The 15,691-nt window shown below is 40.1% G+C and overlaps 1 protein-coding gene across 2 annotated transcripts in view; it reads left to right on the top strand.

Moving 5' to 3' along the window:
• Positions 1 to 293: 293 nt before the first annotated feature.
• Positions 294 to 15,691, top strand: part of SLC25A16 (solute carrier family 25 member 16) — a 52,772-nt gene continuing 37,374 nt past the window's right edge. For both annotated transcript variants that reach the window (XM_058696520.1, XM_058696519.1), the window contains exons 1-2: positions 294 to 535; positions 4,655 to 4,747. In XM_058696520.1, the coding sequence (XP_058552503.1) occupies positions 415 to 535; positions 4,655 to 4,747 (214 nt within the window). In that variant the 5' untranslated portion in view covers positions 294 to 414. The remainder of the gene's footprint in view (positions 536 to 4,654; positions 4,748 to 15,691) is intronic.

The raw sequence follows: 15,691 nt of genomic DNA, 5'->3' as shown, positions 1-15,691 counted from the left end.
TTCCTGGAAAGAGCAGTGAGGAACCAAAGGTTGTTTCTGGAAAGGATTCATCTGAGCTAGGGCAATTACAAGTCAATGGACGGGGAGAGCTTTCTGAGGTGGGTTTTGGTGGGACCTTCTCGCTGGCCACGCTTTCCTTCTTCCATCAGAACAGAAGAGGCCTGGTAAGCGAGGCCGGGAGGAGGGTCTTGGGTGAGGCTGGACGGGGGAGGTGGCGAGCGTGGGTGACTCCCACTCGTGGCGCGGGCCCAGGCCCCGCCCCTGGTGTACGCCATCAGCCCGCGCCGCGCCGCTTGGTGTTATTCCGTCCCGCCCGCGCGGCGGTCGGTGCTCTGTCACCGCCCGCTCTGGTCATGTCTTCAGCCAGTGGCTTGTAAATTGGCGACCCGATTTCCCGTCGCGGCCCTGGTCCTGATGGCGGCGGCCGCGGCCCTGGCAGCGGCCGATCCCCCTCCCGCGATGCCGCAAGCGGCGGGAGCCGGAGGGCCCACCGCCCGCCGGGACTTCTACTGGCTGCGCTCCTTTCTGGCCGGAGGTGGGTGTCAGCCGAGAGGAGCCGGCGCGCTCGGGTGGCAGGGCGGGATCCTGGGCAGATCCGGTGTTTGCGGCCGCGATGACATTCTTGGACTCTGGCTGCTTCAGTGCCCTGTCGGTTGTTTGCACTGACCTGTTGTAACTCTTTCTGATAACCACTTGACTAGTGACAACAGGATCCTGGGGAAGAAGGGCCTCGAGCGGTCTGGGAGCGGCTGGGGATGTGGACGGGCCGAACCAAGCACCCATTCTTCGGGGTGGGAAAGTAGGGGAAAGAGCGGAGTGCCAGGGTTTCAGTGAGACATGTTGGGCACCCTTTTCTTTTACAAGGACCATAAATGACCCATTGTAGAGTTGGATTTTGCTGTTTGCTTTAAAGAAAACAAATACTGGAGGTCAGCTTTTTAAAGATGATGAGGGAAATTGTGTAAAACTGTCTACAACCAAAACTGCTTCCAGTGATCCTAGTAAACTGCTCTATAGTTACATGATAGGTAGCTGGTGCAGCCCTTCTATCTCTGTTACTGTGAGGCCAGAAAGTTCATAATTGTCTCTCAGAAATTTCCTCTGGCTTACCATAAAGAAGTCTTTCAGTCACTGCCTTCTCTTAGTTATTGTCCGGGTTGTCAACACTTTATTACTTGTTAAGGCTGGGAATTTAAAAAATTCCACGCTATGAGGGCTTGTGGAAAGAATATCTGTAGGCAGCAGTAGTATTAATAATTTAATTATTTTGTTCTTCTGATAAAAACGACATTCATTCATTTATACCAGGAATGAGTGCCTGCTATGTGCCTGCTACATGGTCAGTGTATACCATGGAACAAAACAAAGCTCCTGGAGTTTAGGTTGATTGGGGATTTGAGGGGAGAAAGTAAGTTACATAGTATGTTAGAAGGTGATGAATGCAATGGGGAGAAGTAAAAGGAGAATGGGGCAAGGGAACGCAAAGCTGAGTGGGTGCAGTGTTAAATAGGACGGTCATAAATCTCTTGGAGAGAATGACACTTGAGCGGACTTGAAGTGAGAGAGTTGAGCAAGTTGATGTCTGAAGAGGAGCATTTCAGGCCAGAAGGAAAGCCATGTAGCTGGAGCCAAGTGGTGTTGATGGGGGAAGGAGGTTAGAGGTAATGGGGAGGCAGAATGAAGAGCTATGCAAGCGATTGTAAACATTCTGACTTTTAGGGGCGCCTGGGTGGCTCAGTCGGTTGGGCGTCTGACTTCAGCTCAGGTCATGATCTCACCATCGGTGGGTTCAAGCCCCACCTTGGGCTCTGTGCTGACAGCTTGGGGCTTGGAGCCTGCTTTGGTTTCTGTGTCTCCCTCTCTCTGCCTCTCCCCTCTCGTGCTTTGTCTCTCTCTCAAAAATGAGTAAACATTAAAAAAAAAAAAAAAGATTCTGACTTTTACTTGCAGTGAAGTAGGAACTGCCAAACTGTTTTCTAAAATGTATTGGTATTATCAGAGTTTGTGTCCTCTGTGTTTGTGTATGTGTGTGTGTGTGTGTGTGCTTTCCCTTTAAATAGGTGTTTAATGGTATCTAATTGTAGTTTTAATTTGCATTTGCCTGATAACGTATGATGCTGAATATCTTTTCATATTCTTTGGTCTCTTATTTGGTAAAGTGCTGCTTCAAATTTTTGGTAAGTGTGAATAACTTTGAAGATTGTATAGGAATTCTTGGTTCAAGTGATAAGAAAAAAATACCATTGGGCAAGTTATTTAGCCTCCCTGTGCCTCAGTTTCCACATCTTTTATTTTATTATTTTTTAAAGTACTTTATAATCTTTTTTTTTTTAATACTTGTTTATTTTTGAGAGAGACAGAGACAGAATGCGAGTGGGTTAGGAGCAGAGAGAGAGGGAGACACAAAATCCAAAGCAGGCTCCAGGCTCTGACTGTCAGCACAGAGCCCGAAGCAGGGCTCGAATTCACGGGCCATGAGATCATGACCTGAGCCGAAGTCGGACACTCAACTGACTGAGCCACCCAGGTGCCCCTGTTGCCACATCTTTTAAGTGGGAAAAGGATAGTACCTACCTCAGAAGATTGTAATGATTAAATGAGATAGTACCCATAAAAGCTTTGGCATAATGCCCTCAGTTAAATCTCTTAGCCTAGTACCTGGTATAAAGTAAACATTCAATACTTGTTAACTGTTATTGTTGATTAGCAGCAGTGTTGGACAAATAACTTCATTTGCTCAAAAGGAAGATAAAAGCTTCATGACCTAACTCAGTGGATTGTTGTGATGATCAACTGAGCTATAAAGTAATGTGACGAAATGAATTAAGATACTATCAAAGAAAACTACTTACTGCACGCATTCCAAATTTTATAATAATGACTGAAAAGATAATATAACAAAATATTCTGAAACCAAATATACCCAAATGCAAAATATTTTTCATTTATCCTCAATTTGAGGCAGCCATGACTATTATTTTCATTAGTTAAGATAAGAGAAGCTTGTAATATATAAAGCTTATATGTGAATTTGAATACGATAGGCATTTTATTTTTAGATATCTCAGATTATGGATTTTAATATTAGTTACATGCTAGGCTATTAAGTAAATATGAGTGATTTTGTCTTACATTTTAAAAAGTTTGTAAAGTAAGAGTCTATGTTCATTCATTAAACAAACATCTTTTGGGTGCCTATTATGTGCCAGGCCCTGTACTGGTCTTTGGGGATATAGTTCTAAAGGAGACCCACAAAATCCCAGTCCTTTTGTACCTTCTGGATCAAATATGCAATGGTGAAGAGCTTAAAGTAGTCACAAAAAGATACCAAAGAGTTTTAATCCATCATTTTATAATGATAACAGCCTATTTTATCAAGTGCTTACAACATGTAAGGTACTTTACAAAATTGTCTAATTTGGGCTACTATACCAAAAATACCATAATTTAGATAGTTGGCTTATAAACAACATTTTTTCTTCCTTCCTTCCTTCCTTCCTTCCTTCCTTCCTTCCTTCCTTCCTTCCTCCCTCCCTCCCTCCCTCCCTCCCTCCCTCCCTCCCTTCCTTCCTTCCTTCCTATCAACCTGGAAGCTTCAGACATTTATTTCTCATAGTTCTGGAAGCCAGGAAAGCCAAATCATGGTATCAGCAGATTTGGTGTCTGTTAAGGACCTGCTTCCTCATAGAGGGCACCTTCTCACTGTGTTTTCACCTGGTGGAAGGGGCCAGGGATTTCTCTGGGCTTTTGTTTTTTTTATTTTTTTTTAATTTTGTTTAACGTTTTTTATTTATTTTTGAGACAGAGAGAGACAGAGCATGAACGGGGGAGGGTCAGAGAGAGGGAGACACAGAATCTGAAACAGGCCCCGGGCTCCGAGCTGTCAGCACAGAGCCCAACGCGGGGCTCGAACTCACAGACTGTGAGATCATGACCCGAGCCAAAGTCAGACGCTCAACCAACTGAGCCACCCAGGCGCCCCTCTCTGGGCTTTTATAAGGGTATTAATCTCATTCACGAGGGCTCTACCCTCTGGACCTGATCAATTCCTAAAACCCCCACCTCTAAATACTATCACATTGGGAATTAGTTTTCAATATATGCACAATCTATAGTAAAGAGTCTTTATATATTATCATTTTATAAGCATGCAAGGAGGTAGGGCTGCCCTGGATTCTGACCTACACTAAAGCCCATGTATACACATTAGTGTCATCCATATGTCTCCACAGGGGCATGTGTTAGGGACCAAATACATAATTGCTAGATATATAAATGAATAACTGAATTTTATGGGTAAAAGTTGGTTGTTTCAACGAAAGGGTCATCTAGAAGTAGAGGTTACTTGAAATAGAGCCTCACAGTTGGGTAAATACCTTCAAGTGTCTGTCTCCTTAACTACAGTTAGCAAGATTCCTAGTGTTCATCAGGTATTAGAGGGAAGATTTACACTCTCCGAATTTATTTTTAAGTCTGACATGCTCAATTATTAAGTTACAGGGAATGGGGGCCAATCATCTGCATATCCCTGCAACTGGGCAGTTCTACCCGTGGAGACCAAATTAGAAATCAGGAGGTGTGCTGGCTGAATAAATAACGATTTCCATGTGGAAAGAAATAGTGTGCAATTTCATCATGTTTAAAAATTTTTCAGGTATTGCTGGATGCTGTGCCAAAACAACAGTTGCTCCTTTGGATCGAGTAAAGGTTTTGTTACAAGCTCACAATCACCATTACAAACATTTAGGTGAGTTAATGGATGCTAAAGATAAAAAATGAATGAAAACATTATCCATCTACTAGGCTGGTTTCCATTTGTGAATTAGTGGAAAGAGGATGCAAAAGGGAATTCAAGTTTGGGAGCAAATTTTGCATGAGATTTATCTCTTATCTACTTTAAAATTTTCATTTGCAATTAGTGGTTATATATATTATCAATTTAAGGGTACTGATATTCTGTAAAGCAAAATCTTAGAATCCTTGAAGTAAGTACTATTTGTTTATTGGGATTAACAAGTCACATCTTTTCCAGACACATGTAACTGCTCGATCTGATTTTTATTTTTATTACTGTTTTCAACATGATTTTTTTTTTCATTTTAGAGAGAGAGCAAGAGTGAGTGGGGGAGAGAGGCAGAGAGAGAGAGAGGGAGAGAGAATCTTAAGCAGGTTCCATGCTTAGTGCAGAGTACAATGTGGGCTTGATCCCACAGCCCTGTGATGATAACCTGAGCCAAAACCAAGAGTCAGAGGCTGAGCCACCCAGGTGACCCTCAACCTGATTTTTTAAAAAAATATCCAATTATTGATGGAGGTAAAGTTTATTCCTTTATTTATTATTTTTTATTTTAAAGTAATCTACACCCAATGTGGGACTTGAACTCATAACCTCAAGATTAAGAGTTGCAGGCTGTACTGACTGAGTCAGACAGGCAACCATATTCCTTTAAACACCCAGTTAAACAAGCTCCTAGAGGGGCGCCTGGGTGGCTCAGTCGGTTAAGCGTCCAACTTCAGCTCAGGTCACGATCTCACGGTCTGTGAGTTCGAGCCCTGCGTCGGCTCTGGGCTGATGGCTCAGAGCCTGGAGCCTGTTTCCGTTTCTGTGTCTCCCTTTCTCTCTGCCCCTCCCCCGTTCATGCTCTGTCTCTCTCTGTCTCAAAAATAAATAAATGTTAAAAAAAAAATTAAAAAAAAAAAAAACAAGCTCCTAGAAATCTTAGTGCAAATAAAATTCAATGCAGTTAGTATGGATAAACTTCAATTGTTAAAGAATATCAAGCTCTTGTTTGTTCCTTACAAATATAAAAATCGGCCATTTAATTAACATGGATACTCTAATAATATATCATTGGTGGGAGTAGGAATTTTTTTATAGCCTTTTTGGAAGGTGTTTTGGTAATATGCATCAAAAATCTTGAAAAGATACATATTCTTTCACCGTGCGATTCTAGTTCTAGGAAGTTATTGTAAGGAACTAATCAGAAATATACTCAGGGGCACCTGGGTGGCTCAGTTGGTTGGGCGACCTCCTTCAGCTTGGGTCATGATCTCATGGTTTGTGGGTTTGAGCCCCACATCGGGCTCTGTGCTGACAGCTCAGAGCCTCAAGTCTGCTTTGGATTCTGTGTCTCCCCTGTCTCTCTGCCCCTCCTCCACTTGCACTCTGTCTCTCTCTCAAAAATAAATGTTAAAAAAAAAAGAAAAATATGCTCAAAGATGTGGGACGCCTGGGTGACTCAGTGGGTTGAGTGCTAGAGTCTTGATTTCGGCTCAGGTCACGATCCTAAGTTGGTGGGATTGAGCCATGTGTCAGGCTCTGCGCTGAGCATGGAGCCTGCTTAAGATTCTCTCTCTCCCTCTGCTTTTCTCCTGCTTGTGTGCGCTCATGCTCTCTCTCAAATAAAATAAAAAAAATTTTTTTTAAGAAGGAAATATGAGGGGCGCCTGGGTGGCTCAGTCAGTTAAGCATCCGACTTCAGCCCGGGTCACGATCTCACGGTCCGTGAGTTCGAGCCCCGCGTCGGGCTCTGGGCTGATGGCTCAGAGCCTGGAGCCTACTTCCGATTCTGTGTCTCCTTCTCTCTCTGTCCCTCCCCCGTTCATGCTGTGTGTCTCTCTGTCTCAAAATAAATAAACGTTAAAAAAAAAAATTTAAAAAAAAAGAAAAAAAAGAAGGAAATATGAGGCACCTGGTTGGGTCAGTCAGTTAAGTGTCCGACTTCGGCTCAGGTCATGACCTCAGAGTTCATGAGTTTGAGTCCTGCATTATGTTCTCTGCTGTCAGCACAGAGCCCTCTTTGGATCCTCTGCCCTCCTCTCTTTCTGCCCCTACCCTGTTCATGCTCTCACCCTCTCTCTTAAAAATAAATAAACACTAAAAAAAAAAAAGAAATGTGCTCAAAGACATATATACAAGGATGAAAACATTATTTATGTTAGTAAAACAAAAAACAAACCCCAAAATGTTCAATAATAGGGAATTGGTTAAGTTTAAATAAGTGTTATTTAAATAAATAAATTCATATTGTAGACTATTTTCCAATCACACAAAAACTGTAAAAAGAATATTAATTGGGGGAACCTGGCTAGCTCTTCTTCTTCTTTTTTTTTTTTTTTTAAGTAAACTCTATGTCCAGCGTGGTACTGGAGCTCACAACCCAAGATCAAGAGTGGCATGCCCTACAGGCTGAGCCAGCCAGGTGCCATAAGCATGTGACTCTTGATTTCAAGGTTGTGAGTTCCAGCCTTACATTGGGCTTAGAGCTTACTTTATTTTTTATTTTTATTTTTTATATGAAGTTGTTTTTTATTTTATTTTATTTTATTTTATTTTATTTTATTTTATTTTATTTTATTTTATTTTATTTTATTTATTTTTTTAATTTAAGTAATCTCTACACCACATAGGGCTTGAACTCAGCCCAAGATCAAGAATGCATGCTCTTCTGATTGAGCCAGCCAGGCATCCCTAGAGCTTCCTTAAAAAAAAAAAAACAACTATATGTATATGTATATCTATATCTATATATCTATATATCTATATCTATATATCTATATCTATATTGTCTAGGAACAATGTTCATAATGTATTAGATAAATGAAAACATATTACAGGGGCTCCTGGATGGCTTAGTGGTTAAACATCTAACTTCATCTTAGGTCATGATCTCAGTTTGTGGGTTCAAGCCCACGTTAGGCTCTGTGCTGACAACTCAGAGCCTGGACCCTGCTTCGGATTTGGTCTCCCTTTCTCTCTCTGCTCCTCCCCCACTTGTGCTTTGTCTCTCTGTCTTTCAAAAATAAGTAAACATTTTAAAAAATTTTAGGGGCGCCTGGGTGGCGCAGTCGGTTGAGCGTCCGACTTCAGCCAGGTCACGATCTCGCGTCCGTGAGTTCGAGCCCCGCGTCGGGCTCTGGGCTGATGGCTCGGAGCCTGGAGCCTGTTTCCGATTCTGTGTCTCCCTCTCTCTCTGCCCCTCCCCCGTTCATGCTCTGTCTCTCTCTGTCCCAAAAATAAATAAAAAACATTGAAAAAAAAAATTTTAAAAAAAAAATAAAAAAAAAATAATAAAAATAAAAAGTTAAAAAAAAGAACATATTACAAAATGGTTTAATCATATTGCATTTTATATAAATATATTCTTAGACAAAAGGCTAGAAATAAAAACATTAACTGGTTAATTTTCTTATTTATTAATTTATTTAATAAATACTTTGGTGAAATTTTAAGGAAATTTTTTCCCCTAAGCTAATATTAATACATGTTGAACATATATTACTTTTTCAAGTAGAGGGGAAAAGACCTAAAAGAAAAAGAATTAATGTGGATAGAGACCAAGAAAGAAATTAGGTCAAGGCAACTAACTTCATTGCTTTATAGGTTCATGCTTTGGTAGATAGGAATGATGTGTGCTCTGTATGACTTACGCAGCATTAGTGTACAAGGAACGTGTTCTACCAAGTGAATGAATCCGTTGTTTTTTCCATAACATATAGAGTTATCAAATCACAGTTGTAAACCTAAACTAATGTGACATTGTGTCAACTGTCTTCAATTAAAAAAAAAAAAAAAGAATCGGGATGCCTGGGTAGCCCCAGTTGGTTAGCATCCAACTCTTGATTTTGGTTCACGTCATGATCTCAGGATTCATGGGTTCAAGCTCTGCGTCAGGCTGTGCACTAACAGTGCGAGATTCTGTCTCTTTCTCTCAAATAAATAAATAAATAAATAAATAAATAAACAAACATAAAAAAGAGAATAAATTGTTTTTCCAATTGTGTTTTTAAAATGTGATTTTTCTTGGGGCGCCTGGGTGGCGCAGTCGGTTGAGCGTCCGACTTCAGCCAGGTCACGATCTCGCGGTCCGTGAGTTCGAGCCCCGCGTCGGGCTCTGGGCTGATGGCTCGGAGCCTGGAGCCTGTTTCCGATTCTGTGTCTCCCTCTCTCTCTGCCCCTCCCCCGTTCATGCTCTGTCTCTCTCTGTCCCAAAAATAAATAAAAAACGTTGAAAAAAAAATTAAAAAAAATAAAAAATAAAAAAATAAAATGTGATTTTTCTTAAAAGGGGTAATGGATATTTATGTTGTATAGAAACTATAGCTCATTTTCTTTTTTCTTTTTTTAAGTTTACTTATTTTGAGAGAGAGGGAGAGAAACAGAGCATGTGAGCAGCAGGGAAGGGGCAGAGAGAGAGGGAGTGAGGGAGAATCCCAAGCAGGCTCCGTACTGCCAGTGCCAAGCTTGACATGGGGCTCGACCCCACAAACTCTGAGGTCATGACCCGAGTCGAAATCAAGAATCCGGTGCTTAACTGACTGAGCCACCCAGGCACCCCAGCTCATTTTCTTTCTTTACTTTTTTCTTTTTTTTCCAGCTCATTTTCTTTTCAATATTTTTAATACTCAGTAAGTCTCTACTTAAAATTAAAAGAAAAAAGTTGCTGTTATCTTTGCGTCCAGCAATGAGTTCTGGTGGCTCAATCGGTTAAGCGTCCACCCTCAGCTCAGGTCATGATCTCATGGTTCATGGGTTTGAGCCCCACATCCGGCTCTGCACTAACAGCTCAGAGCCTGGAGCCTGCTTCAGATTCTGTGTCTCTCTCTCTCTCTCTCTCTCTCTGCCCCCTCCTGCTCTTGCACTGTCTCTCCCTCTCAAAAATAAATAAACATTTTAAAAAATTATAAAATCTACAACCAAAAAAATTATAGGTATAAATATATGTAGGTGTATATATATACATATAAATAGTCTTTTATTTTCTTTTTAAATAATTTTTTTTAAACGTTTTTTATTTATTTTTGGGACAGAGAGAGACAGAGTATGAACGGGGGAGGGGCAGAGAGAGAGGGAGACACAGAATCGGAAACAGGCTCCAGGCTCCGAGCCATCAGCCCAGAGCCTGACGCGGGGCTCGAACTCACGGACCGCGAGATCGTGACCTGGCTGAAGTCGGACGCTTAACCGACTGCGCCACCCAGGCGCCCCTTATTTTCTTTTTAAATGTTTCTGGGCATTTTATGCTAGATGCCTCTCTTTTTATATGCAGACATAAGATAGTTTTAAAAATTTTGCCTTTTTAAACATGATTTTTCACAAAGATGATGAGGATGTGCTATGGATAAAACTTCTACACTAACTTCTTTTAAAAAATGTGTAACTTGACTTCCAGGGCATCAAAAACGATTTTTTATTTTGAAGCAAAATTATTCTGGCCAATGAAAAGAAAGGAGTACTATTAGAATTTCTCCTTTCTCCACTTTGCAATGTTAGTATAAAGAATCTTTTTCTGTAATATATTGAAAATCTTTGATTTCCATTTGACTTTGCATACTCAAATGTGATATAAAAATAGGTAGACGAGGGGGGCATCTGGGTGGCTCAGTTGGTTGGGTGTCTGATGTGGGCTAAGGTCGTGATCTCACGGTTCATGGGTTCAAACCCCACATTGGGCTCTGTGCTGACTGCTCAGAACGTGGAGCCTGCTTCAGATTTTGGGTCTCCCTCTCTCTCTCTGCCCTTTCCTGCTTGTATTCTGTCTCTCTCTCTCCCCAAAATAAATAAAACATTAAAAAAAAAATAGGTAGGTGAGGGGCACCTGGGTGGCTCAGTTAGTTAAGCGTCCGACTTCAGCTCAGGTCATCATCTCAGGGTTGGTGAGTTTTAGCCCCGCATTGGGCTCTGTGCTGACAACTCAGAGCCTGGAGTCTGCTTTAGATTCTGTGTCTCCCTCTCTCTCTGACCCTCCCCTGCTCGTGCTCTGTCTCTCAAAAACAAATATTTGAAAATAAATAAGTAAATAAATAAATAAAGGTAGATGAGTCATAATATGATTCTTTAAAAATTTTTACTTTTAATTTTACTGCTTTTATTTATTTTTTTGCAAAAGGAATTTCTATTTATTTATTTATTTATTTTTATTGACTTCTCCTCTCTTTTTTCTTCTTTTTTTAATATATGAAATTTATTGTCAAATTGGTTTCCATACAACACCCAGTGCTCATCCCAAAAGATGCCCCTTCAATACCCATCACCTTCCTTTCATTTTATTTTAATTTATTTATCTTTATTTTTTAATATAATTTATTGTCAAATTGGCTAACATACAGTGTGTACACAGTGTGCTCTTGGTTTTGGGGGTAGAGTCCCGTGATTCATTGCCTACATACAGCACCCAGTGCTCATCCCAACAGTGTTCTCCTCGGTGCCCATCACCATTTTCCCCTCTTCCTCACCCTCCATCAACTCTCAGTTTGTTCTCTGTATTTAAGAGTCTCTTATGGTTTGCCTCCCTCCCTCTCTATTTGTAACTATTTTTTTCCCTTCCCTTACCCCATGATCTTCTGTTAAGTTTCTCAAGCTCCACATATGAGTGAAAACATATGATATCTATCTTCTCTGACTGACTTATTTCACTTAGGATAATACCCTCCAGTTCCATCCATGTTGCCGCAAATGGCATGATTTTATTCTTTCTCCTTGCCAAGTAGTATTCCACTGTATATATAAACCACATCTTCTTTATCCATTCATTAGTTGATGGACATTTAGGCCCCTTCCATGATTTGGCTATTGGTGAAAGTGCTGCTATAAACATTGGGGTACATGTGCCCTATGAAATAGCACTCCTGGGGGCGCCTGGGTGGCTTGGTCGGTTAAGCGTCCAACTTCGGCTCAGGTCATGATCTTACGGTCCATGAGTTCGAGCCCTGCGTCGGGCTCTGTGCTGACGGCTCAGAGCCTGGAGCCTGCTTCCGATTCTGTGTCTCCCTCTCTCTCTGACCCTCCCCCATTCATGCTCTGTCTCTCTCTGTCTCAAAAATAAATAAACGTTAAAAAAAAAATTAAAAAAAAAAGAAATAGCACTCCTGTATCCTTTGGATAAATTCTGAGTAGTACTATTTCTGGGTCGTAGGGTAGTTCTATTTTTAATTTTTTGAGGAACCTCCACACTGTTTTCCAGAGCGGCTGCACTAGTTTGCATTCCCACCAACAGTGCAAGCAGGTTCCTGTTTCTCCATAACCACACCAGCATCTGTTGTTTCCTGAGTTGTTTAATTTTAGTCACTCTGACCAGTGTGAGGTGGTATCTCAGTGTGGTTTCGATTTGTATTTCCTTGATGATGAGTCACGTTGAGCATCTTTTCATGTGTCTGTTGGCCATCTGGATGTCTCCTTTGGAAAAGTGTCTATTCATGTCTTCTGCCCTTTTGTTCACTGGACTATCTGGTTTTTGGGTGTTGAGTTTGGTAAATTCTTTATAGATTTTGGATACTAACCCTTTATCTGATATGTCATTTGCAAATATCTTTTCCTATTCCATCGGTTGCCTTTTAGTTTTGTTGTTTCCTTTGCAGCTTTTTATCTTGATGAGGTCCCAGTTCATTTTTGCTTTTAATTCCCTTGACTTTGGAGATGTGTCGAACAAGAAATTGCTGCGGCTGAGGTCAAAGAGGCTGTTGCCTGTTTTCTCCTCTCGGGTTTCGATGGTTTCCTGTCTCACATTTAGGTCGTTCATCCATTTTGAGTTTATTTTTGTGTATGGTGTAAGAAGTGGTCTAATTTCATCCTTCTGCATGTCCAATTCTCCCAGAATCATTTAAAAAAAATTTTTTTTTTTAATGTTTATTTATTTTTGAGAGAGACTGAGACAGAGCTTGAGCAGGGGAGGGGCAGAGAGAGAGAGGGAGACACAGAATCCAAAACAGGCTCCAGGCTCTGAGCTGTCAGCACAGAGCCCGACGTGGGGCTTGAACCCACGGACCGTGAGATCATGACCTGAGCCAAAGTCGGACGCTCAACCTCCTGAGCCACCCAGGTGCCCCTCCCAGCATCATTTGTTAAAGAGACTGTCTTTTTTCCATTGGATATTCTTTCCTGCTTTGTCAAAGATTAGTTGGCCATACTTTTGTGGGTCCAATTTTGGAGTCTCTATTCTGTTCCATTGGTCTGTGTGTCTGTTTTTATGCCAATACCATGCTGTCTTGATGATTGCAGCTTTGTAGTAGAGGCTAAAGTCTGGGATTGTGATGCCTCCCACTTTGGTCTTCTTTTTCAGTATTACTTTGGCTATTCGGTGTCTTCGGTGTCTTCTGTGGTTCTATACAAATTTTAGAATTGTTTGTTCTAAAGGAAAGCTGGTGCAATTTTGATTGGGATTGCATTGAATGTGTAGATAGCTTTGGGTAGTATTGACATTTTAACAATATTTATTCTTCCAATCCATGATCCTGGAATGTTTTTCCATTTCTTTGTATCTTCTTCAATTTCATTCATAAGCTTTCTATAGTTTTCAGCATTGGTTTTACATCTTTGGTTAGGTTTAGGTATTTTATGGTTCTGGGTGCAGTTGTAAATGGGATCAATTTCTTGAATTCTCTTTCTTTTGCTTCATTATTGGTGTATAGAAGTGCAGCTGGTTTCTGTACATTGATTTTGTATCCTGTGACTTTGCTGAATTCATGTATCAGTTCTAGCAGCTTTTTGGTGGAGTCTTTCACGTTTTCCATGTAGAGTATCATGTCATCTGTGAAGAGTGAAAGTTTGACTTCTTTGCCAATTTTGATGTCTTTTATTTCATTTTGTTTTCTGATTGCTGATACTAGGACTTCCAACACTATGTTAAACAACAGTGGTGAGAGTGGACATCCCTGTCGTGTTCCTGATCTTAGGGGGAAAGCTCTCAGTTTTTTCCCATTGAGGATGATATTAGCTGTGGGCTTTTCATAAATGGCTTTTATAATGTTTAAGTATGTTCTTTCTATCCTGACTTTCTTGAGGGTTTTTATTAAGAAAGCATACTGCCAAATGCTTTTTCTGTATCTATTGACAGGATCATATGGTTCTTACCTTTCTTTTATTAATGTTATGTATCACATTGGTTGATTTGCAAATATTGAACCAGCCCTGCAGCCCAGGAGTGAATCCCACTTGATCATGGTGAATAATTCTTTTTATATGCTGTTGAATTTGATTTGCTAGTATCTTGTTGAGAATGTTTGCATCCATGTTCATCGGGGATATTGGCCTGTAATTCTCCTTTTTTGTGGGATCTTTGTCTGGTTTAGGAATGAAGGTAATGCTGGCTTCATAGAATGAGTCCGGAAGTTTTCCTTCTATTTCTATTTTTTGAGACAGCTTGAGAAGGATAACTATTAACTCTGTTTTAAATTTTTTTTTTTTTCAACGTTTTTTATTTTTATTTTTGGGACAGAGAGAGACAGAGCATGAACGGGGGAGGGGCAGAGAGAGAGGGAGACACAGAATCGGAAACAGGCTCCAGGCTCCGAGCCATCAGCCCAGAGCCTGACGCGGGGCTCGAACTCACGGACCGCGAGATCGTGACCTGGCTGAAGTCGGACGCTTAACCGACTGCGCCACCCAGGCGCCCCATTAACTCTGTTTTAAACGTCTGGTAGAATTCCCCTGGGAAGTCATCTGGCCCAAGACTCTTATTTGTTGGGAGATTTTTGATAACTGATTCAATTCTTCACTAGTTATGGGTCTATTCAAATTTTCTGTTTCTTCCTGTTTGAGTTTTGGTAATGTGTGAGTGTCTAGGAATTTGTCCATTTCTTCCAGGTTGTCCAGTTTGTTGGCATACAATTTTTCATAGTATTCTCTGATAATTGTTATTTATTTATTTATTTATTTATTTATAAAAAATAAAAATAGGTAGATGAGTCATAATAGGATTCTTTAACAATTAAAAATTTTTACTTTTAATTTCGTTGCTTTTAAAATTTTTATTTTTAGTTTTTTGAATGTGTGATGTTTTCACAAGTTTATAATTCAACATGTATAAAAACGTCTTGTTCCCTCCCTTATTTCTTCCTTGGAATTAACATTTTTACCAGTTACTTCCATTTCCTTTCAGAACTAATGTATATATACACAAGCATATTTACCAAATGTTAGTTCTTCTAATCCTAGCTTGATAAAATAGGTAAAGATGCAGGGAAGGATTTAAATAACACAAGCTTGATATAAAAGATACACAGAGAACTTTGTACCCCCCTACAGAGAATAGTCTTTCCAAACATGCTTGTAAATGTGTAAGAATTAGTCCAGTGTTATACCATAAAGTAAAAATATGCCAAAGTAAAAATAGTACAGACTATAGGTTAAAGGAGAAAAACAACACTATAATCATCTCAGTGTATATTTAAAAGCCATTTGAAAACATACAACATTCATTCTCGCTCTTCCTTTCTCTGTTACTTTGTTTTAGGTAAGAGTTTTGTAAAAAGCATATGTTAGATATGGACTTCTAACAGAATTTGAGGATCTTTGGCTTTTAATAGTGGAATTTCTGTATTTCTGTTATTTTTTGTTTTAGGTTTTTTTTTTCTTTTGTGATCACTGATTTTTTTCACTCACCATCATAATGTTTTGTTTATTGTGTTTTCTTGTATTCCATCCTCCCCAGCAACCTCCCCCACTTTGTTTTCTGGATTTCGTTTTTTGAAATTGCTATATCTATTTCACTTCTACTAGTAGTTTCTGTTAAAATCTGTTTTAACAAAATATTTGTGGTAATTAAAGAGTTTTGAAGACTAATGTAGAAAACATATGTGGACCCACACAGAGATTCAGAAATAAACATTACTGGTACATTTGAAACCTCTACTTCTCCCTCATCAACAGCCTTCCTGTCTCTACAAGGTAGCTATTGTTCTAAATTTGATTATC

This window comes from Neofelis nebulosa, chromosome 13 (genome assembly GCF_028018385.1).
Source record: "Neofelis nebulosa isolate mNeoNeb1 chromosome 13, mNeoNeb1.pri, whole genome shotgun sequence".
NCBI lineage: Eukaryota > Metazoa > Chordata > Mammalia > Carnivora > Felidae > Neofelis > Neofelis nebulosa.
This window is presented reverse-complemented; position numbering and strand designations above follow the sequence as displayed.